General features: G+C 54.2%; 2 protein-coding genes across 7 annotated transcripts in view; one reads left to right on the top strand and one right to left on the bottom strand.

The window, feature by feature from the left end:
- Window positions 1–2,053, top strand: part of Pcnx2 (pecanex 2) — a 170,202-nt gene extending 168,149 nt beyond the window's left edge. For both annotated transcript variants that reach the window (XM_076831630.1, XM_076831631.1), the window contains 2 exons: window positions 186–634; window positions 1,880–2,053. In XM_076831630.1, coding sequence (XP_076687745.1) covers window positions 186–634; window positions 1,880–2,053 — 623 coding nt within the window. The remainder of the gene's footprint in view (window positions 1–185; window positions 635–1,879) is intronic.
- Window positions 2,054–6,143: 4,090 nt separating this feature from the next.
- Ntpcr (nucleoside-triphosphatase, cancer-related) lies at window positions 6,144–20,932 on the bottom strand. Of its 5 annotated transcripts, none has more exons than XM_076873110.1 (6): window positions 20,850–20,932; window positions 19,265–19,427; window positions 18,594–18,690; window positions 12,711–12,917; window positions 7,992–8,042; window positions 6,144–6,248 (listed from the first exon to the last, which is right to left on the bottom strand). In XM_076873110.1, the coding sequence occupies exons 1-5, from the start codon at window positions 20,881–20,883 to the stop codon at window positions 8,022–8,024; spliced, it is 522 nt and encodes a 173-aa protein (XP_076729225.1). In that variant the 5' UTR covers window positions 20,884–20,932; the 3' UTR covers window positions 6,144–6,248; window positions 7,992–8,021. The 5 variants fall into 5 exon arrangements, with proteins under 5 accessions (XP_076729225.1, XP_076729223.1, XP_076729226.1 ...); XM_076873109.1 differs by lacking the exon at window positions 6,144–6,248 and adding an exon at window positions 6,446–6,522; XM_076873108.1 differs by lacking the exon at window positions 7,992–8,042 and having other exon boundaries at window positions 6,144–6,522.
- Between the last annotated feature and the right edge of the window lie 2,242 nt (window positions 20,933–23,174).

The raw sequence follows: 23,174 nt of genomic DNA, 5'->3' as shown, positions 1-23,174 counted from the left end.
CTTCTACCCAGTTGTTTTGAAATGAATCACAACCACTGCCAACGGCTGTCCCCTCCTGTGCCTCCCCTCATCTGCCTGATTGGTACCATCCCTAACCCCAGTGGAGGGCATGCAGACCCCACCTCCCCGAGTGCCTCCCACCCAGACCTCACATGGACCAACAGTGCCCTCTCCTCTCCCCACAGGCAGGAGGAAGGGCCGGAGCCAGTCTGTCCAGGCGCACCCGGCCCTGAGCCAGAGGCCACCCGCCCTGAGCTCCTCAGGGCCCATCCTGGAGAGCCGCCAGGCCTTCCTGCAGACCTCCACGTCAGTCCATGAGCTGGCCCAGCGGCCCTCGGGCAGCCAACTCTCCTTGCACACCTCTGACGCCTCCCTGCATTCTCAGCCGCCACCTGTCACCACCACAGGCCACCTGAGTGTCCGCGAGCGGGCAGAGGCACTCATCCGATCCAGCCTGGGCTCCTCCACCAGCTCCACCCTCAGCTTCCTCTTCGGCAAGAGGAGCTTCTCCAGTGCGCTGGTCATTTCTGGGCTCTCTGCCGCAGAGGGGGGGAACACCAGCGACACCCAGTCCTCCAGCAGCGTCAACATCGTGATGGGCCCCTCGGCCAGGGCCGCTGGCCAGGCCACACGGGTAAGGGCCGGTGATCTCTGCCCTGTGCTGCAGTGCATGTCCCCTGTGGGGGCCACTCAGGCCTCTGGGCCCCACCTCCTGCTGCAGGACCTTGGCTCCTCTGCAGGGCTCCCAGGGCAGCAGGGGGCTAGAAACAAAGCTGCTCGGTGCTGAGCCATGGTAAATAGCAAGCCCCTACAGACGCTCTGCAGAAGGGCATCCTGGACCCTCAGCCCAAGGGTGGGGAGCATGCGCCCCCACCCCAGGAGAAGCAGGGCTAGCTTCTGCCTCAGCTGTCCAGCCTGAGGGAGAGGAAAGGACAGCAGCACTGGGGTTTAGCCATCGTAGTCCCCATCCCTTAGGTCTGCCTTTAAAGCTGTGGGCGGGCGGCCACTTTCAGGTACTTCAATACTAGAAAGTGAATTGTAAGGACCCTGAGCAGATACGCTGTCAGTGTCCAGAGTCCAGGCTGGCTAACTTGCCTACCTGACGAGTCAGGGCGAGGGGCCTCAGAGTAGGAGGCCCCCCAGGTTCCTGCCTGGAGGTCATCAGGGACCCCCTTCCAGGTGCAGTCGTTTGGAGGTGGGATCATACCTGAGCACCCTCAGAGGCGCCCTGCTGCCCCTCTAGGATCTCCTCCAGGGGCGCCAAGGCTGGGCCAGGTGACCCAGAAAGAACCTGGGGCCCAGCAAAGGCATGTCCCCTGTGGGGGCCACTCAGGCCTTCTGGAGCCCCAGGCCATGCGGGGCCAGGGGAGAGGCAGGCTGTCCAGGAGACTTCCCAAGCTGAGTGTCCTTCTGAATGCTTGTTCCCCGTCCCCAGCAGGAAGGCCACATGCACTCCTCCACCCGTCGGTCAGCCCGTCTGAGGGTGGTCCTGGGAATCTGGCACACTCGCTTCCCTGTCTCCAACAAGCCTCCCAAACCCAAGGCCTCCATGTCCCTGGGTCAGTCTGCAGTGCTGTGGTCGTGCCAGAGCTGGGGCTGAGCATGAGGCGGTGCTGCCTGGGGCCCAAGAGAGGGGCACACAGCAACCTCCTAGGCCACCTCCTTCTGAGAAAGGCCTGGCCTTCGGAGTCCCCATGAGACATGCAGTTTCCGTGGCACTTCCTACCCTCAGTCGTGGCCTGTTCCCACCTTCAGGGCTTGCTTTCAGGGACTCCACAACCCCAGCCCCCATTCCCCTGCTGGGGCGGGATACGGGTGGGGTACAGGAGCCTGGGTGGGAGCCTTTGCTGAGTGTCCCTGCTTCTCTCCTCTCCGGAAGCACTTCTCAGAGCCCTGCGAACACTCAGATGCAGTTGAGCAGGGGCAGCCGCATGACGGACAGCTGGCGGAGGCCGTGGCAGAGAACCGGGGGCTGATCTGCAGGAGAGCAAGCCAGGAGGACATGGGCCTGGATGACACAGCTTCACAGCAAAGCGCCTCAGATGAGCAATAGCCAGCACACCTGGCCGGAGAGTCCGTCCTCCGCAGCCCTCCTCTGTCCTCCCCTTACCCTAAACCGAAGAACCCGGCCGCGATCCCTGGGGTCTCCTCCCAGGAAAAGCAAGAGCTGCTTAGGAAACACTGACTTTATCTCAGGTTCTTGAAAATGACCCACATGACGGTGGCGGGCTGGGGGAGGGTCAGGCCCCCTCCCCCAGAACTGCACAAGAGCCCACACGTCAGACGAAAGCCATCTCTTACCTTAGACCAACTAGACCAAGTAGAGCCCTGATTAACTCCCTCCTGCCCTGATGGGAGTAAGGCCACTGCATGCTGAGTCACTGGCATCTCCCACTCGTCAACGCCCTCACTGCCCTGTCACCATGAAGAAGAGGTGAACCGAAGTTCGGGAGGCACCAGCGTCTAGGTGCACTGTGGCTAATTCATAGAGAAGACCTCCTCTATCCCTGGGCCCACGCAGCAGGAAGTGCAGACAGGGCACTCCCACAGCCCATGATAGTGCATGTGGTCACGACTCCAGGGCCCTGTGCACAGCCAGGCCAGGCCAGGATGCCAGGGTGGAGGCTTGGCATGGCGAGCCATGGGGGAGCCGCATGGTGCTCCTCCAACCAGCCCCAGGATTGGTCCAGCCGTGCTCCCCGTGCGCCCCAGGCCTGCGTACTGTCTTCCACGCTGAGCAATGCCCCCCGCCCCAGCACAAGCACACTGGCACAGCCTTTGTCCTAAGAATTAAAATGTTTACAGCTACTGTCGCGTCCATCTGGTGCTTGAGTTCTGCTGAGATGGCTGCCATTTCTAAAAATCTGTCCCATGCGGTGAGAGTGAATTTGGGGCAAAAGCTGACATTTGGGACTTTTTTTCCTCATGACCCCCTGGGTAGGGCAGAGACCTGTGTTCCTGCTGGCATGCAGGGAGGACACGGGTCCAGAAATAGTGCATGGGAACATGACGCTCTCCTGCTGGGCCACCCTGTGGGGATGGCAGGAGTTAGAAAGGAATACAGTCCAGAACAGTCACAAAATGTCCTGGAGGCATCTCGGCCCTGGAGACTGGGACAGAGGACAGCAGTCTCCCTACCCCTTGGCCCTGGCACTAATGCCTCCTTCTCTGTTTTCATAAGCTGAGGACCAGTGATTACTGGCAGTAGGTGGGCTCCATGAGAGGCGAGTCATGACTCCACAGGCCCCAGAGACCCAGGCTCAAGTTCTGTTTATACATCACAGCGGTTTGACCAATGGGTCGCTGATGTCACCTGCAGCAGTTCTCTAAGTGGCTAACCAAACTTGGCTGGGAGCCCCCCAAACATTCTGGGGCCCTCAGGACTAAGTATGGCCTGAGTTGTGAGTGAAGCCCTCTGGGTTCTTTGAGTTCAGTGAGAAGAGACCACAGTCAGTCTGGGGCACAGCCGGCCACTCCTGGGGACCCAGAGCAGAGCAGATGGGAACTCCTGAGGAGGGGGTGGGAGCCACCTGCAGAGAAGTATGCGTGGGAGGTGAGGCCTGGTGCACCCTCTCATCCCCACTGGCTGCTCCTCACCGGGCCACCTGCTGTGCAGGAAGGAGCTCAGGCATCCTGAGGTGGGGGTGCCCACCAGCACCACCAAGAGGGCATGGCACTGGAGTCACTGTGGCTGTGCAGGCTGCACTGTCACCTGCAGCTTTGTGTTTGATCCTGGCACAGGACAGACGTTCACACCCACAGCTCGTGAGCCTGAGCCCTGGGCCTTCAGACACTTGCTCGGCCGCAGCAGAGCGCTCCCCACCAAGGTCGAGACCAATAGGGGCTGGGTTGGCTCTTACTGCCAGGGCACTCACACATTCTCCCAACACACAGCTGTTTTCTGTATTCGAACCCTGGATGAAAAGTCCCTCCAAAAGGTGACGTAACACTGTGGTGTTTGGTTGTGTGAAAGTCGTGAGGTCAAGTTCTGCACCATGTTGCGCACCTGCCTGACAAATGCCTCTCGGACACCCGACACCCAGCATCTTGCTGCTCCTGAGACCTGCATGCGCCTTGGCCCCTGTACCCTCCCCATCCCGCCCAGGTCCACGTGCTGTACACCTGCCCTTGGCACCCAGGTGCCATCCTCCTGGGCAAGGCATCCTGCCACACTAGACAGAAGGGAGGGAAGGAGGGGCAAGGCATCCCGCCAGCGCCAGTGCCCTGGGACTTGGGATGCATGGGACGAGCAACTGCACTGGGAGCCTCTCCCTATTGACCAGTTTAAGAGGCTCGACCCCTCCCTCCATGAGTCACCCCATTCAGAGCTGAGAGGAGTCCATCTGTAAAGCCTGGTGTGTGGCATGGCTGGTGGCAGAACTGCCGAGGACAGGAAGGAGTGTGGGCAGCAAGCCAGTCCCCAACTGGTTCTGCATCACACAGCCTCTTGTTCCCGCCAAAATGCTACACAGGAGTGGCACCACGTCAGCCCCTTATGTCAGGACCCAGGCCAGCTGCAGATCGATGGTGCCCTCCTAGAGACCCTGGTGTGCTCTGTGACAGGGATTACATCTGGCACCTTCACACACGCCCTGAGCATTCTCTTTGACACAGTAATACAATAATCACGACAGGACTTGCCAGTGTCACAGCTAAACGTCACCTGGGAGGCTTGGGGCGTGTGGCACACTAAGACGCAGAAAGCCTGAAGGAGTCGCAGGGAGCGCTGGCAAGAACCCGTGCTCTGGAGCCCCTCAGAGGGTTCAACTGCCCCTCCACGCTGGTCAGTGCCCCCAGCCAGGGGCCACAGAGTTGGTGCCAACCCTCAAGCAGAGCACCACAGCCCTGCCTGCCTGAGCACAATGCCCCCAAGCCAGCCATTCTGTCTTCTTTGAAATAAGTTTCACTGGTTTCATGACTTGAGACAAAGCCAGGGTTCAGCCAATAGTCACCCTGAAGCACAGACCTCTGAGGGACAGTGCAAGAGGACACATTCCTACATGGGAGCCCTGGAAACCCAGGACACACACAACCACTGCTATAGGCCCAGGAAAGGCACTCACGTTGAGTCCCGTTTCTGCTGCGGTGGCGCTGGGGATTCCAGGATGCAGGTGAGGGACATCTCCCTAGCCCTTCCCTGTCCCCTCCCTCCACCCCCTTCTCCTCAGGTTGGCAGGGGCCCCCCGCAGGGCTGTGCTGCTTTCACAGTTTGGCTGGGTCAGGCTGCCAGGTTGGTGGCGGCCATCCTGGCCCACTGAGGCCAACAGCCCATCATGACGCAGCACCTGGCCACCAGGAGTGGGATAGTGGAAGGAAGACAGCCCCTCCTGCTCCTGGGCAGGAGGCCCTGATTGAGGGATTAGCTCCCGGTCTGGAGGCCACCTGCTGTGGTCCCTCCAGGGGACACGTCCAGGGCATGTCATCTGCCCAGCTGCAGGCTCTGGTCTTGCTCAGAGGCTGTGCCTGGGCCCTGCCCATGTGCCACACAGGTGCCGCCACCTGCAGGTGCCTAGCCTTGTTGGTTACAGAGCAGAGCACCCTGTAATGAGGCCGGGGTGCCAATAGCTGACGCTGGTTGCTAAAAAATCCTGGAAACTGACAGATCTTCACCCAAAATGACCTGAAAACGCAGAGCTGTCACTCAAGGATCACCATGTGGGGCAGTCTCGTAACCCTAGACTGCCCAGGCTTTTTTACCTCCCTTTTCTGTGGAGCCTCTGCTGTGGCTGACCTTCCTCTTGACTGGCCAGCCCAGTGCTGAGAACAGTTTGCTCTGCAGTCTTACCACCTGCTTTGAGGACAGCCATCGGCCCTTTTCCTGGAAGGGAAACAAGGCTCAAAAGTTAAAATAATGCACCCAAGCCAACGACCCACGCAGGGAACTGAAGGAACCTGGCTCTTGCCGCCCTTCAGCCTGAGCGTCAAGTAGCAAGGGCCACTCCAAGGCCGGGTGGCCCACCCACAGAAGGACCCATGCATTTGAAATACCAGGTTTGCTTTAATTTTATTTAGCAATTAATGAATAAATACACAAGAGATGGGGGAGAACCCCAGATAACTTTCCTAGGAAACAAGACTTTGTGCTGCAGGAGACAGAACCCAGGAGAGGCCTTTAACTTTCAGGACCTGCGGTGAACAGGCAGTGAGCTTGCTGTCCACTCAGTGACACTAGGACAAACTTCAATGGAGCAAATTCCAGTGACTACTAGCGCCTTTGCTTGGTTCCTGCTTTACCAGACCACACGTGGCTGAAGAAGAAATGAACAGAAAGCCCTGAGCGTGAGCAGGCTGTGAGGGGCTGTGGTCAGCACATGGCCACCCTGACCTGCTGAACCTTGTGGGAAGCAGCTGTCAGCCTTCCTGGCCGCAAGGTCCAGAAGCCTGGAGGCATGGCCACTCACAGAAGGCCACTGGGCGCCTCCTGAGGGCAGCAGTGCAGGAAGCAGCCCCACCTCACTTCCCGCTGCTCTGCACCCACTTCACGATATCCGGTAGAAGGAGGTTTCTGTTTTCCTTGGTGACCTGTGGGAAAGGCAGAGAGCAGGCTTCAGAGCTCCCTCCTTCCCTCCACCCTGAGGGGAAATACCGACAAGGAGAGCCAGGAAGACTGGGAGGGAGCTGCAGCCATCCCCAGGGATGCTCTGGGATGGGACAGGTGTCTCAGGCCCACTGTCAGCTCTGCAGAGACAGCTCAAGAAGTGCCAGGAGCCAGGCACAGTGGTGCACATCTATGACCCAAGTGACTCAGAAGGCTGGGGTGGGAGGATCCAAGTTCAAGGCCAGCCTCAGCAACTTAGTGAGACCCTGTCCCAAAATAAAAACTAAAAGGGGGCAGGGCTGTAGCCCAGTGATTAAGCACCCTGGATTCAATCCCGGTACCAACAAACCAAGTGACCGCAGCTTTGAGTGCCGGGGGATCCAAACTCAGGAAGCTGCAGGGTGGTGTGGAGGTGGGAGGGCAAGCGGGACAGTCACACTGGGACAGAAGGAGCCACCAGAGACCCAGGGGCACCCAGAACCCTGAATGTGCTCCCAAGTCAGCAGAACTACCTGGGCCCCTAGGGACTTGAGGGACCTGAGTGTAGCAAGAGGAGGGGCTGAGCCAGAGAAGTGACCGGACAAGGCACAGAAGATGACTGAGCCTTCTGACCCCAGCATGTGTCCTCTATCAGACACAAATGAGTCAACCAAGACAGCCAGAGTCTGTTCCAGCCCACCTGCCCCACTGCTTCGTGTCTCCCTCACCATCAGACTTGGCCAGACTCAGCCAGACTCGGCCCTCAACCCCAGACTCAAGCAGAATCAGAGCACGCAGAGGGCTCAGGGAGGGCAGAACTGTCTCCTCCTGTTGCAGGCCCACATGGATATCCGCTCAACACACACAGGCAAGGACACCTCAGAAAGGACCCTGACATCGTGGAATTCACAGAGCAGGAGATGGGTAATGTGAATGGGGGCAGGGGTGACCAAGGACTGCTCAGAAGGGGCCAGAGAGGCGCAGGACCTGGAGGGGTAGCACAGGGCTTTCACAGCTGGATGCAACTGGGCATGGAGGGACCTGGGCAAAGACCCCTGGTATGGGGAAGGGACACACTGGAGGCCTGCAGAGGCCAGTGTGGGCAGGCCTGAGAGGAGCAACGGGCCCCAGCAGGCCAGCTATGGTTTGACTGTCCACCAAGGTCCACGTCTGGAAAACTAAACTCTCTGCACATGGCATTTGGGGCTGGGGTCTTTGGGAGACGATTTGGATTAGATGAGGGCACCAGGTGGGGTCCCGGGACCTCATCAGTGGCTCTGTGAGAAGGGGAAGCGGCCCTAGATAGCACCATGCTTCTCCCCACATGTGGAAGGGAGGTGGTCACTAAGTGTTGACCTGTGTCTCCCAGAGAGGACAGTGGTGCCAGGGCTTCTCCAGGTGGACCTCCTACCTGATTTCTCTGTGTGATGGTGGTGGGGTTATGGAGACATAATTAATACATCATAAAACTCACCTCCAGAGTAGAATTCAGTGTTTAGCACATTCAGAGTCTGCCATCCTCATGCTATCTAAGATCAGAACATGTCATCACCCACAAAGAAACCCCATCTTGTTACCCCCGCCTACCCTCCCTGACCACTTCTACCCTCTGTCTGATAACTCTGCCTCTGCTGGACACTAAGTGAGTGGGACCACGGGTGTGGGACTCTGGCCACGGCCCATGTGGTACATCATTTACCAGCCTCTTCTCCCCTCTGTGCTTGTCTCCCACTCTGGCCGGAGCCTCTGAAGCAAAAGGCAGACCATCTGGGTGTGGTCCAACTTACAGATTCTTCCTTTGTTGTTTAAGTTTTGGGTGTTCTTTCAAACAAGGTTTTGCCTAACTGCTGTTCACAAACACATACTCCTATATTTTCTCCCAAGAGTTCCATAGATTCACCTCTTATATTTAAATCTATGACCTATTTCGAGTTCATTTTGTGCCAGTGTGAAGTAAGAGTCCAACTCTGTTCTCCTGCATGTGGATATCCAATTTTCCAGCTCCATTTGTGGAAAACACTACTCTTTCCCCATTGTACCACCCAGGCTCCCTCACAGAAATCAATTGGTCACAGACTAAGAGTCTATTTTTGAATTTCCCACTCTCTTCCGAAGGTTTCCATGTCTACCCTGCACTAGTGCCACAGTTTCAACTACTCTGAGTGAAACTTAAAATCAGGAAGTGTGAGTCCTCCAACATTATTCTTTTTGCAGATTAATTGGCTGGGCCCCTTGTATTTTCATGTGCATTTCAGGATCAGCCTCTCAATTTCTGCACAAAGACCTGACCACCACTGACTTCTGATCTCACAGTATCCAGCATCAGGCGCTGGCCCTGGCTCTGCATCCAGAGAGCAGATGTGTAGAACCGGGGACAGTACAGGATTTCCAATAAGAAGAAAACAATTTATGTCCTATTTGTTTAAAATACACACAGCAAGAAGAGCATGAGGTCTAAAAACTTCCAAATTATAATTTGGGACCTAGCATCTAGTACACTCGTGATCCTTCAACCCCAAAGTAAAAACTGAAAGAATAAAAATGGCTTTGTGGAAGAAGCATGTTTAAGGGTCTGGATTCTGACCATAAAAGTAGAGTTTGGTTAAATTAACACATTTATAAAGCAGAAAAATCAAATAACTTCTAAGCATCGGAGCTCATGTGGCCAAATCACATGCCTCATCCCCAGGAACGAAGGCAGCAGGGTCGTGGGATCACATCAGTGCTCAGACTCTGGAGTCACCTTGGACAGTGGGCACGGTCACTGCTGCAGGCTCTGGTGGATGCTGCCTCCCGCCTCACATGCTGCTGGCGGGGCGAGTATGCAGGCTGAGCCTGCAGGTCTGCTCTGCCCTGTTCATCAGGAAACTACAGGAAGTACACATCACCCTTTCCAGTCCCCTTGATCCAAAAGGCTTTCACCTTCTGCCTCTCCAGCATCAACATAGCCATTACCTGTTGTTTTCATAACTAGCCTCCATTAGCCAAATACTAAAATAAGTTTAAAAAAATTTTTAAAAAGTTTTCAGTGGTTATATTTACAAAGCAATAGGCTTTAGAAGCCATAAAAAAAAAATTCAGCCAAAGTCCTGAAAGAGCAGCATAACTTCAAGAAGGCCTTGGTCAGTGCCCAAGCCTCGGTGGGGTCCCTACACCTCCAAGACCTTCCTGTGGCTGAAAGGTCTCCAGGCAGAACAAGCAGGACCAGGAGCCCAGGGGCACACAGCAGGTCAAGGAAGCACCTGGGCTGACTGAAGTCGGACTGCCGACATCATCAGTTCAGCTTCTGTTGGAACAGAGGAAGACAACAGCCAGCAAGGCAGGAGCATGTCCAGGGCAGCAGGAAGCACACACAGCCTGGAGGCCAGACAGCACCCCAGCTGCAGCCAGGGACTCAAGCCAGATAAGGCGCCAGGCTCATGGCACCCGAGGTGCCGGCTACAGAGGATCTGAACCTTGCCAATGCTGTGACGCAGGCTGGAAGGCAGAACAAGTTGGTGACTTCTCTCACAGAGACAAACGGCAGCGATGCCAAAGTCCACTCCGAGCTCAAAAGCAAGTTACTGGAGACAAACTCTTGTCCCAGGTAGCCACTAGCCTGATCCTCCTCCTGCCTAAGGCCAGTACACAAGCAGCACTTGGAGAGGCCTTCTGGCCCCTCCAGAGACCTGTCCACCCTGCCTGGCCTTCCCTTCTGCCCAGCCATGGCTGGATGCATCCCACAGCTGGATATATCCCAAGCACGCTTGCTTGGCAGGTCCCCTCCATGCAGCAGGGCTGCTGTCGTCACTGGGGAGCCTGCAGGGGAGACAGCAGCACCCACAGGCTCCCGAGGGTGGAGAGGCGGGTCCACCACAGCTCTCCGGCCACACCTACGGGGCATGTAGGCGACTCTTCTGGCTGACTTTCTTCATCTACTTACACACCGGAGAATGTCCTCATTTCTGCCTCACCTGCCCCACACGATCTGGAGAGCCTGGGACACACAGCCAAGGTGTGCAGTTCTGCCTCTGCACAGTGTTCTCCCCAGGTTCCTGAGGGACCTTCACCTGGGCAGAGTCCTCCGGGTGCCCAGGTGCTGCTCCTAGCCTGGAGCAGAGCTGTGCCTCTGGCCCCTGGTCTGACAGGGGTCTCCACAGTCACTGCTTCCGCCTGAGTCAGGGGCCACTTTTCTCTCGCTGCCCTCAAGACTCGTCCCAATGTCCAAGGCTTGGTGCTGAGGCTCTTGGCATGGATGCTTGGTCTATCTTGCTGAGGGTCACCAGGCTTTTTGAATCTGTAGGTTTGTGTCCTTTAACAAACATGGGAGATCTGGGCTACTGCACCTTACTGTCCCCAGGGCTCGCTGGTTTTGTTCATTCTGCCCGCTCTGTGGGTAAACTGTTGCTCCGTCTTCAAATCCACCGAAGAAGGGTGGGCCTGTGGATTAACTTCTTAATTTAGTTACTGTGTTTCATGGTTCTATAATTTTCCTGGGATTCTCCTATCTTCTCTATTTTTGCTAAGACTTTCACTCTGAGACTTTCTATTCTTTGTTTGCTTCAAGGGCCTGTGACGGTCACTGAGACAGCAGCCAGACGCTGGGCTCAATCCCACCCCGTGACCCCAATACAGTGGCTGGAAGCTGGTATCTGCTGGCCGCCTCTTCTTCCCCAAGGCACAGCACTCCCAGCAGCCAAGTCTGTCATGCCACTGCTTGGGTCCAGAGGTCCCCAGCCGGCCTGCCTCCTCCTCCCCGTCTCTCAGGCTTTCTGCTTGTCCTACAGATGACATCGAGGCTCTGTGGAGGTGAGGAGAACTAGACGTGATCTCCCCCACCCTGCCCCAAGTTTTTCTGAAGAGTAAATCTGTTTGCCTGGCACTGACTCTGGGAGCACCTCCCCCTCGCCACACCATGCACTCCAGCCCCTCCCACCTTTGTGCTCACCAAGTGGGGTGGGGGGGCCTTCTCCTTTCTCTTCCCCACCCCTCCCCTCTGCTCAGACTCCTCCCTTCTGTGCCCCTCCTGCCTCACGGTCCTCGTTCCTCACAGGTGCCTGCTCCAGGGACGCTGCAGGCAGAGGACATTCTCAGACACGGATTTAGACATCCACTGTGTCTTAGGATCGGAAAAGACCCAAGACCACATGTAAGCCAGCTGCTAAGGTCTGCTGACAAGGAAACGAGGTTCTGGTTCGTAAGCCAGGACCAGAAGGGGCCTCCCTGCGCTCTCAGAGCTGATGCTTCATGTACCCTCATTAGGGGCAGTGACAGCCCTGCCTGGAGGACGATCTCCCCTCTGCAGCGGCCTCATCTCAGGACCCAGCACTCACTCTGCACATGGCCCTCAGCTCCCTCGACCCTCCTCAGGACTTTTGGGTCCCTGGTGCTAACACTACCAGCCTTGCAGCATGAACGTGCCATCTTATGACCTTTTGGCACTCATTGCCTCTACGTCCACAGACACCGTCATCACAAACCTCTACCACAGAGGCAGTGTGCAGAGGGGCAGGAGGGCAGCACTTGGCTCAGAGGCCACTGACATGAGGACTTGGCCTCCACTGAGACGTCACCTCCTGAGACAGACCTCCCCTGAGTGCTGCCCACCACCAGGCCACCTGGCCGTGCTGCTGGGCCTCCCTTCCCCACACAGGGCATCCGGCTCCTGTACTCGGCCACCTGCACTCGGCCACAAGCTCTCTAGGAACAGACCCACCAAGATGTGAAACAATGCCGTGCACATAGGAGGTGCTCAGCCGGCACCTACCAAGGGAGCGCACACGTGAGAGGTGTGCATGCCTCGCTGGTCGGCTGGTCCAAGGCTAATAGCTTTTCACCAGCCACAGGATGCTCGGTGGCAACATCACACCAGGGCCCACAGGCCAAGTGGTCTTGCCACTGCTCACTCTGCTGCAGCCCCACTGAGAAGCCAACACCTTTCACTTGCCACCTGCACCTGGGAGCAGAGCTCCCCAGGGGCACTCGCAGGCACAGAGGAGGGCAGGAGGGGGCAGTGGAGCAGACGCAGGGGCAGGGGAGGGCGGGAGGAGGCCACGGGGACAGGACACTAGGTGGCCCCCATGGTCTGTCGTTGTGTAGAGGATGGTTTCATTCTAAATCCCTAAATCAGACCTGCTGACATTGCAGTAGGGGGGAGTGGCATGTCAAGGCCCAGGAGCAGGCGAGGGTGCTGCCCCTGCTGATGGGTACTCACACTGAACACTTTCACGTCAGGCCTGCTCCGGATCTCCTCCACCAGGGCCAGCAGCTTTCCCTTGGGAATGGGGATGGTGCCCAGGACGACGGTCCCTGGTGAGGACAGTGTCTGGCGCACAGCCTGGATGAAGGGCTGGCTGAAGAGCTCCATCTTCCCGATCTCGTCAATGACACACACTCTGCGCCCAGGGCCACCGGAACCCACCTGGGGATGGAGAAACACACTGGACACCAGGCCACACCACTCGCAGGTCCCGAGGGCCAGACTGTCCTTGCATGCAGACCTAGGACAAGGGCTCCCAGGAGCTTGTGGCACGGAGCATTTGGTTCCCCAAGCCATGGCTTCCTGCAATATGTCTATTCCTCTGCAATGGTCCCAGGAGTTACCACACTTCATATTTATATGTACCCAGAAAATAGATGGCACCCAAATACCTCAGGTTTAAAAGAAACAAGACAGCAAGGCTGAGACCCTATGATTCTGGTCTCCTGACCTGGATTCTGAGTCTTCTTCAAGACATTTGTATTTTATGTAGAGGTAGAGTTTCAATGAGTTGCTTAGCCCCTAGCTTTTGCTGGGTCTGGCTTTGAACTTGCAATCTTCCTGCCTTAGCCTCCCCAGCGGCTGGGGTTACAAGCGTGTGCCACCACACCTACAAGCGTGTGCCACCACACCTTCTCTGAGACATCTGGACGACCACTGGGCCGTTCCTTGCTTAGGCCCTTCCCCACCTGGGCCCAGCTGGGGCAGAAGCTGCTCCACAGAGCGCCAGTGTCCCTCTCAGGGCTGGGGTGGCTCAGGTGGAGACCCCTCCTACATGTCCTGACCTCACATAAACCGTCATCTAGCCCAACACATGGGTCCTCCAGGCTGGGAGAGCTGTCCTGGGGCCAAGGAGGTCCCGCCAGCTGACAGGTGGCATGCAGAGTAAAGAGCCCCTCCTCGTGACAAGGGCCCCAAGTACCACTCTGGAGGCTTAGGCCTGTGAGGCCCCATGATAGATTAACAGCCCCACTCTGGACCCAGTTCCCTGGCAAATACAGATCCAACCGTGATGGGAGGCCTCCCAGGTACTGCTGCCTATTGCCCCAACTGCTCCAGGATGACCAGAACCTCCTTTCATGGACGCCCTCAGAGTGGGCACCAGGCATCCCTGAGCAGAGCGCAGTCAGGCCTCTGACCACTGTGAGGCAGGTGTCCGCATTTCCTATAGGGATACCCCACGGAGAGCACACTGAGGGCTCTGGAGTCCAACACAAGATGTCCCACTCCGAGGCCCCACCCACGCCTGTGCATCCCATCCAGCATACACCTTCCTCCAGGAACAAGGAACGGTGTCCAAGAAATCCCTCTCACCGTGAAGAAGCCGCTCTCCAAGGTAGGCAGCACTCATGTGCCCAGGTGGACAGAGGCACAGGCATGAACCCCATGTGTGTGGGTGGCGAGCGGCATGTACACAGAGCGTGCTCAGCCAGGGCCTGCTGAGCTGTGGACCCATGGCAGGTACAGGGACTGCTGTCCTCATGCCTGCAGCATTCACCACAACCATTTTCAAAAAAATTCACACTCTAGTAAAAATGTTCATCGCTATTTGAACTTTGGAGAAGAGCTTTGATCTCTGTTGCCTGCTGTCCTTCTCCTTATTAGAAGCTGCCTGTGGGGAAGCGAACAGACTCCCTGCTACAGGGAGTGGTGACGACCTGTGTCTAACTGGCAAGTAGCTGGGGGCAGTCCTGGCTTGGGGTTCAGCGCCCCAAGGCACCACGCCTTGGTGGGACAGGCACTCCAAGGACAGCAGTTCAACCTGCTTGCCACTAGGGCTTACAGAAGAGTCCACTTTCATCAGAGCCCAGAGCCCCGTGAACAGGGCACCCGGGAAGATGCTAAGAGGGGAGAGGGAGGAACCGCACTGCAGCCACAGGAAGGAGGCTATCTGGAAAATGACCATGTCCTCTCCATCAGCACGGCCTTCGCTACACACAATTCTTGTTACCCCATGTGGCCTCCAGCGCAGTCTCAATTCCACAGTTCAGGACAGTTCTGCCTCACAGAAGCTGTGCCACCCAGCAAGGCCTTGGGCACCCCCTCTGCAAAACAGGAACACGGCGGCAGCGTTCTGAGGACTGAGCCTCCAGCCTGACGGAGTCTGCAATCAGTGACAGCCAACGCCACCATGCTGCCATCAGCACCCGGCAATGCTGAAGGACCAACACATGAGAATGCACAGGCAATTTTTCAAAGAACAAAATTACAATTATAATTGTAATTAAAGTAGTATGGTATTAGTACAAAAATGAAAGGATCAACAGAAGGTAACAGCTGACCCTGAAACATCACACACACTAGGATTTTAAAATATGATTTATGAAGCATGATACCCTAATTGGAAGTGAGTTGTTTAATAAATGGTTTTAGCAAGCAAGCTAAGTATCTGGAAGGAACCCAACTGTCTCCTTGTGTTACATTCAAAATGAATCCAGACGGACTGACTGAAAGCAAAAGCACAGAAAAGAAGAAAAGTAAAGTAAAATTTTATGTTAATTTTGAATAGGGCCAAGCTTTCCTTATGTTTAAAAAAAATCTCCAAAATAAAGTGACAAACAGAAAAATAGAATCAATAAATATAAAAAGATTATCTGCCTTACAAAAGGTTTCTTAAGCCAAAGAGGAATAAATGGGAAGATAATGAAACAACAATTTAGACTAAAAAAAAACCCAAACAATTGAAAACCATTTAACCTCATCAGTACCTTAAAAATGGAAATCAAAACTAAGAAGTGTTTTCCAAGTGTAAATCAGTGTGCCCACAAAGTGCCTGAAACAAGCCTGCACTCACACTGGCAGGGGGAGAGCGGCCCTGAGAGCGCAGGCTCCTCCCACCCACACTGCCCATCAGGCCCCACAGAGAACAGCACAGCTAGGTGCAGAGCTCCTGCGGGGGACTTGGTGGCAAGGCCAGTTCCGCTTAGGAACAAGGTGTCCATACAGAGGGAGCCACGGCTACATGGAAGGTAAAATCCTCACTCTGAGATAGCAGATCAGCAAACTTCAGTTTTGAAGATTATTAAATTATGAGACGTCTTCCAGGCCACTCAGACCACAGGAAAATCAAACCACGCCGATAAAAGGACAGGGGCTGCTCCCCAGTTCTGGACAACTGAACAGACACACTGGGCAGAGCTGGGCAGAAGCACAGCGGGCCCACAGTGGCTGTGCCAGTGACGAGGCCTGACCTACTCATATTTTCTTTCTTCTTTTTAAATATTTTACAACATTTCTTTTACCATGTGCAGAGAAAATTGCAATATTTAGGAAAATAATAAGTGACAGCTCTCAGTCAAGGAGAGGTGTCAGCCTGGGGTGAGCCATCAACACAGTTGGGCCTGATGGGCTTCCTAGAGGTCTAGATCCTTTCCCACCAGCAAGCATCTGCCCTCCTCCCTTCCCTACCCACGCCCCTGCTCTGCTCCATCTCCGCTCTGTCTGCAGGGAGTGGCAGACACCCACGCTAAGGCAGCAACCTGAGCCTCCTGGCCTCCCCTGCCCCAAGCTGCTGCCAGCTCCCGGCCCGTCCTGCTTCCCTGGGGACGAATGGGCAAACCACGCTGGTCCAAACCGAGAATTATTTTTCTTACACTTTTCAGAGTATTTTTAAAAGGACTCAACCAGCCTTTCATCCCTAGTGAAGCTCTTACACATAAGAGACAGTTCTTCACTTTGTCAGAGCCTTTCCTAGATCCTGGCGCCCCAACCTCAACACTGCAGCCCTGGTGTTTCCAAAGCTTCCAGCCCACCTGGTCACCACCTGCCAACAGCAAATGTCTGCCCCTATTTTTGTTGCCTAGTCTTTTTGTTTTTATAAAAGCTAAACACTAGTTCCTTCTCCTTTCTTCATCACAATAATGTGGGGGGGGGGGGGGAGAGGAGAAATATTTTAGCTCTAGAAAAGAAATCCAGGCCTTAACTGGGCAGGGACACCCAGTAGAGAGCTGCTCCTACCTGGCACCTGAAGGTCTGGGCTGCTGGTCAGCACAGAGCTTGTCTTTGTTTCCTAATTAAGAAGACAGATGCAGGCTCTTGCTGTGGTCAGTACGGGGACGCTTATGTAAGCTTGCAGCCAGACATGAGGCACGCGGCCTCTCTCCCAGAACTCTGCCTGCCGACAGGAAGTAAAAATCAATTCAGTGTATTGATCTGATGCTCAGAGCCAGGCTCTTCAGTGGGAATTTCATTAGACACATTTCACTTGCTGTTTGGACACTTAGATAGAGGTATTTTAAGGAAAAATACCACATTCTCTGACTGTTTCCAGGGAACAGCACAGGGAAGGTTTCCAGAGGAGAGAACAAGGAGAGGGAGGTAAGTACAACCGAGGAGGCCAAGGAGACTGAACCCTTTTGCTGTGGCCCCCCAACCAGGGCATAAGACCCCGCCTACTTGAGGCACCCTGGGCAGGCTGGATCTCAACTCCAGCAGTCTTGGCAACCACCAAAGCCCCCTCCCCCTGCACTGCTCAACTGCGCTCTGGGGCTGAGGGGCAGAGGGGCACAAGCTGGAAGGAGGGAGTGCCAACTATAAAGATGGTGAGTGCTGGGAGCCTAAGACGGGAACAGCCCTGATATCTGTGGAAGACAAGGAAGTCAGACTCCAGTCCTGGTGTGGTAGAAAGCCCTAGAAGGTTTATAATAGGTTCTTGAGACAAGTTCATACCACTCCATTTCACAAAAGTAAGTCTAAGATCCGCAGCAAGGCCTCTAGCCTGCACCTCGGCCCCACCCTCACCAATCCTACTTCCTCCTCCTCCTCCTGCCACCTAGAAGATTCTCCCTGGACCACCCCTCCCCAGTCATCCCAACACTCTCTCCTCTTAGCTTCCTCTTGGTGGATGTCAGCTCCTCAGGGACCCCTTCCTGGCCTCCTAGCCCCGCCCATCCCTCGCTGCTCTCACAGCAGTGCGGCAGGGGTCCCAGCCTCACCCACATCCACGGCCCGCTAGGCTGAGTCTCCAGAGGTGAGCTTATGTATGTTTTGTTCATGACCCTGAACTTGATCCAGGACTTGATAATATGTGACAAATAGATGCAAAAACAGATAATAGTCAACAAAACCAAAAGCTGGTTCTTTGAAAAGATCGTCTAAGTTGAAAAACCTTTAACTAGACTGATTAGGGAAAAAACAGGAGAAGAGCTATGAATAAAAAAGGATTGAAAGAAATTTCAGCCAACACAACCAAATTTACAAAATAAAATAAATTTGTAACTTAGATGAAATGAACAAATTATCAAAAGGCACAAATTACCACAATGAACCCAGTAAGAAACCAAAAACCAGCAGATGTATAACAAGTATAGATTAAACTCATAATTAAAAAGCTTCTCATAAAAAGCTTTTTAGGCCTGTGTGGCTTCCATGCATTCAAAGAAAAATGAATAACAACCATTCACAAAGTCTTCCAAAAATCAGAGGAGGGAGACCAGTATTGCCCTAAGATCAAAGCCAAAGATGCCAAGAAAATAAAGTGAGAACACAGCCCTCTGAACACAGATGTAGACTCCTGGGTCCCAACAATGAACAGCAACAGACAAAGGGCTCCACACTCAGGGAAGCAAGGCAGTCCAGTCTTTGTGGTGTGGGTAGCTGGACTTGGGAGCCTTCCTGGTCACCCTAATGTGGAGTACCTATATGTGCCAAACAAGAGGCAAGGCTTTCGTGTGCAACCCAGGGTATCTCATGCTGCATTTCTTAGCTCAACTGTTTAGAGAGTTTAAACCATAAACCGCACAACTGTCCTCCCTGAAGGAGCAAACGTCATTCTGCTCCCCTGGCAGTCTCCGTGATGCAGAGCATAGGCAGGCCCAGGAGGCAGGAACACATACTCACGTTCCTCAAGATGGGAAGTGCCAACTGCTCGAAAGAAGTCACGTCCACCACATACTGCCCAACCCGGCACTCGCGCTTTCCAGGCACAGGGTCTGGCCTGAAAGAAAAGACACTGCTTTGAGGAGGGGTCTGATGCTGATTCCTGTTGCAGCCCACTGCAGCACTGGCCTTCTGCATATCCACCCCAACCTTAGCAACCACCTAGTGAAGAGGCCGCTGGGAGCACTGGTCCCACTGACTCCTTTCCTGAGAACTGCGTCACACCACCAGGGCCTTGCAAGGTGACTGCAGCCCCGCAGCCCCAGTACCCAAGCTGTCTGTCCAGACACAGGGCCACAAGTTACCATGGGAGAAAAGCATAGGACTCTGGCCCACATTTCAAATGAAACGTGCTTTCTGTGCTTGTTGTTCACACAGTGGTCTCCGTTTCCTTTCTCTGGCACATCTCTCGAGCCCTAGATACTTCAAGATAGAGGAGGTCATTGAGCTCAGCCCCAAGCTCAGGGAGACACAGACTCTGAACCCTTGGGAGAGGGAGGCAGAGTGGCATCCAAGGACCCCACAGGGAACTTCTGAAGAATTTAGCTCTGGTGGAATCAGAATATAAAAGCTCTGAACTTGGATAGAAGGGCAGCTTAAGGATAAAACCCACAGAAATGAAGCATCAGTACCCAACTCTGGACAGAGGCCCCCGCGTGCCGGACAAAGTGACAACGTCAAATCCTGTCCTTCTCCCTCCCTGCCTGACTTCTTCTGTATAAAATCCATCCACGAGCACCCCAGAGGACTTCAAATCCTCACTGGCTTTCTGGATCAAGGTTGTTTTTCCAACCCCTGAAAAAACAAAGAAGAGGTTCATCAGGAGGTGCTCCCCATAGCACACACAACACCTGCCACTCCAGGAGGGCAACAAAGGGAGGCACAGAAGCAGGCTGCACTCAGATTTATGAATATGAATCTCACTCTGATCTTGATTGCTCCAGGTGTTACAAATGTTTCAATTCTAGCAGAAACAAACACAGTGAAAACATGAATGGCATCCTGAAGTTTATTCAGATTCTGAAACATCCTCAGCATTGTCTCATATGCAACCCCAGCATGTGCAGAGTGCTTCCAAGATGATGCCAAGATGAGTTTGCATCCAGAATTGAGCTTTGTTTCCTCCCAGGTTCACCCTCTTCACTTTTCCACCTGGGAACCAACAGGGGCCATGCTTAGGTCAGAGGCTGGGTACTGGAGACCAGACCAATGCTTACTGGTGGGAAAATCCCTTTATTCCATTGTCTCCTAAAAATGCATCTCTTAGGGGCTGGGAATGTGGCTCAAGCGGTAGCACGCTCGCCTGGCATGCGTGTGGCCTCGGTTGGATCCTCAGCACCACATACAAACAAAGATGTTGTGTCCGCCGAAAACTAAAAAATAAATATTAAAATTCTCTCTCTCTCTCTCTCTCCCTCTCTCACTCTCTCTTAAAAAAAAAAAAAAAATGCATCTCTTAAATCCGCCTAGTAAAGCTCCAGATCTGCACCATGCAATGAAAAGTTCTGAAGCTCTGAAGAAGCCCTATCCATACTAAAGGCCCTGCAGAGTGCTAGGCCTGGCCTACAGGAGCATCCTGATGGGGGAGATGGAATGTTGCAGGTAAGATCCAGGCTTATCTGCAGTACCGCAGTCCCCAGCCATTTACTACCAGCCTCTGCGCCTGACCCACCATAACCTCCAGTGTCTTTACTCTGAGCTGACCTCAGCTTCCACCCACGCTGCAGCTAAGAAGGCCACTTCTGCGGCCTATGGAAGTCCCCGCCTACTGCAGGTGCGGCCTGCAGCTCCCAAGGGGTACTTGGAGAGTGCACTGACTCATGAGATTCTTTCGTCCTGTAACCACGAGTTTGCAAGACCTGTCCACTCCGGTGCCGGTCGCCCAGGCTTACTGAATCCGCGTTCCCGGCCTGCGTCACTCATTGGCTCAGAAGGGCCATCTTTTCATTTCCCTTGGGGCAAGAGCGGTTTTTGCGTGGATGTGACCTTTGCTACCTGAGGCTAAGTGAACGACACCAGGTGACGACCTCTGCCCCAGGACCGCAATGATCCGCGGCCACCGGTCTCACACTGGCGCCCTGCCACCTACGGGCCTCGGCCGCGCCCACCTGCGGCGGCGCCCGGCCTCCTCCCCCGGCGCGGAGGTCCTGCGGGGCCGGGGCCGCGGCAGCGCGAGCTCGGAACTCTGGGGGCCCCGGCCCGGTGCCCAGCGCTCACCTGGCGGCCCGGTGAGGAACACGTGGCGCGCCATGCCGGGTGGCCGAGCTCGCCGCCGCCGCGTCCGGGTCCGGTCAGCCCCGCCCCAGGCTCCGCCCCCGAACCGCAGGCCCCGCCCCGCGCCCGCGCATGCTCCGCCGGGGCCTTGGCGAGCCGCGGGGGCTGTGCGCCTCCGGGCTCGGATCTCTCTGAGACCGGTGGGAGCTCCCGTGTGGCCCTCGGTGCTAGCTTGCGGGTGGTGTCGGCTACTGAACCTTTGCTGCGCCGAGCATCCCGAGTTCTGCCCTAGGGTCGCCCCTCTGCTGCAGGCCCCCAGGCTGCGGCTTGGCCCCTCTGCTCTGCAGCCGGGAGCGCAGTGTTCACTACCACGCTGCGGCCCAGAGCCTCACAGGCAACTTTGAGCTTACCCTGAGGCCTGGCCGCCACCTTCAAGATGAGAAGTGTCAAGACAAGGTTACACAGACCTAAAGAGCTACATTGGAGTCTGAAAATAGAATGTGCGTTAGCGATGAGCAGAGCAGAGGAGGTTGGCAGTTACATGCAGAAAGGAGCTCAACAAACGGTTACTGCCTTTATGTGGTTAAAACAGGAGGAGCTTCCTTACTGTGCTGGCTCAGGTGGGCTGGAATCTTCTGTTGCTTTAGGCCTCCTTGGACGTTCAGTTTGATAACCAGGTACTTGCACAAGTGACTCCACTCTGGCTTGGTCTGGTCTGCAGGGGCCCAGTGCAAGAGCTCAGTAAACATGTCTAATAGGGGTCAGTGGGCTTAGGTGAGTCCTCAGCACACTTGCCCTTTTTCAAGAAGTTCCTGAAGTCCACTGAGTGTGAGCCACTGGTTCAGGTGGACATCCCATCTGCAGCCACACTGGGAAGCCAGTCTTCCCTGCATACTCCTGCCCCCCAATCTGAAGGATCTCAGGCAGAGAATTAAGTAGCTCCCTGCCTCACTTAACCACTTCTAATTTCCACCCATCAAAATGAAATGGCCTTAGGCCAGATTTACCTGTAAACTCCTTCAGTCTAACGTGTGGTTTGACTTGTGATCAATCATTTTCCATCCTGGCTGAGAACGCAATTTCAGTGAGTGCTCAGCTTAATTGGGTTGTGCCCACACAACAGACCTCCTGGATTCCAGTTAGCCTGTAATACGTGGCAGTCATGTGGCCTCAGTTTCTTGCTTAAAAAGAAACAAAACAAAATTTTAAAATGAGTCAGATTTATAAGATATAGCTGTCACCACCATTTCTGCAACATTTATAACAGTATATTATTATAACAGTATATCACTTATCCCCACAGGTAATGTAATGTAGGGCCTTTTACATCTTTTACCTACATGGAAATAGTGAACAGGATGTAGGAAAATAAACCCATAAAAGGATCTTCAAAAGGAAGAAAGAAAGGGCAAGGAAACATATATTCAGACAAATGTATCTCTTGTTCTAAAACACTAATTCTAAATGTTGATTAGGTAACATTTCCATTGTTGACAGGCAGTCTGGAAGAGGCTCACCAGAAGCATCTTGTGATGCTCAGTATGGGATCTCTGGCATGAATGTAGGTAGCTCAAGGATGCATAGAATCAATATCTAGAGATTCAGTATCTCAGGAAAGAGAAAGAAAACTCTTCCTTAAACAGATGTTCTTTATCCATTAAAAACTACTTATTTTGGGGGGATTTCAGAGATGTTTTCACTCCATGATAATTGATTGAACACCGATTTGTACAGTTTTCTTCTGTGTTGTGTTTTACAGTTACATCGGTAGCACAGGTTAAATAACCATGTCTTCTAGAAATTAACAAGAGGGGACAAAGTGATTAGCAACAAAATACCATCCTGAATGGCATTTTCCTTTGTCATCTAATCAAGGTGCTATGGACTGAGTATGTCCCCCAAATGCATACTGAAATCCTACCCAGTATGAAGGATCAGGAGGTAGACAGGTCACAGGGTGGAGCTGTCATGAATGGGATCTGTGCTCTTGCAAACAGGTGGAAGAGAGCTCTGCTCACTGTGCTCCCTGCCAGGTAAGCACACAAGATGATCAACATTGGTAAACCAAGAGAGACCTTCACCAAAAACCTGAGGTTGTCTGCACCTTGCTCTTGGGCTTCCTGCCTTCAGAATTGTGAGAAATACATGTTTTCTATTTAAGCCACCCAGTCTCTGGTATTATGTAACAGTAAACTGAGCTAGTGATACTGGTCCATTGGAGATCAGGAATAGGTCCTTATTCCCCAGAAGTTTAAATACCCAAGAAATGGTGAGGCTATTATAGAAAGCAAGTTTTATTTAAGAAAGGGACAAAGACAGACTTCTCTG

This window comes from Callospermophilus lateralis, chromosome 13 (assembly GCF_048772815.1).
Source record: "Callospermophilus lateralis isolate mCalLat2 chromosome 13, mCalLat2.hap1, whole genome shotgun sequence".
NCBI classification, from domain to species: Eukaryota; Metazoa; Chordata; class Mammalia; order Rodentia; family Sciuridae; genus Callospermophilus; species Callospermophilus lateralis.
This window is presented reverse-complemented; position numbering and strand designations above follow the sequence as displayed.

What these genes read in the sequence shown, in the direction of transcription:
- Ntpcr (XM_076873108.1), bottom strand. Translation starts at nt 20,883, where the DNA reads ATGGCGCGCCACGTGTTCCTCACCGGGCCGCCAG. An exon ending in GGGCCTCTGTCCAGAGTTGG is followed by an intron (nt 18,691 to 19,264) that starts GTACTGATGCTT and finishes CTTTTCTTTCAG; the next exon opens with GCCAGACCCTGTGCCTGGAA. An exon ending in CTGACGTGAAAGTGTTCAGT is followed by an intron (nt 6,523 to 12,710) that starts GTGAGTACCCAT and finishes CCTTTCCCACAG; the next exon opens with GTCACCAAGGAAAACAGAAA.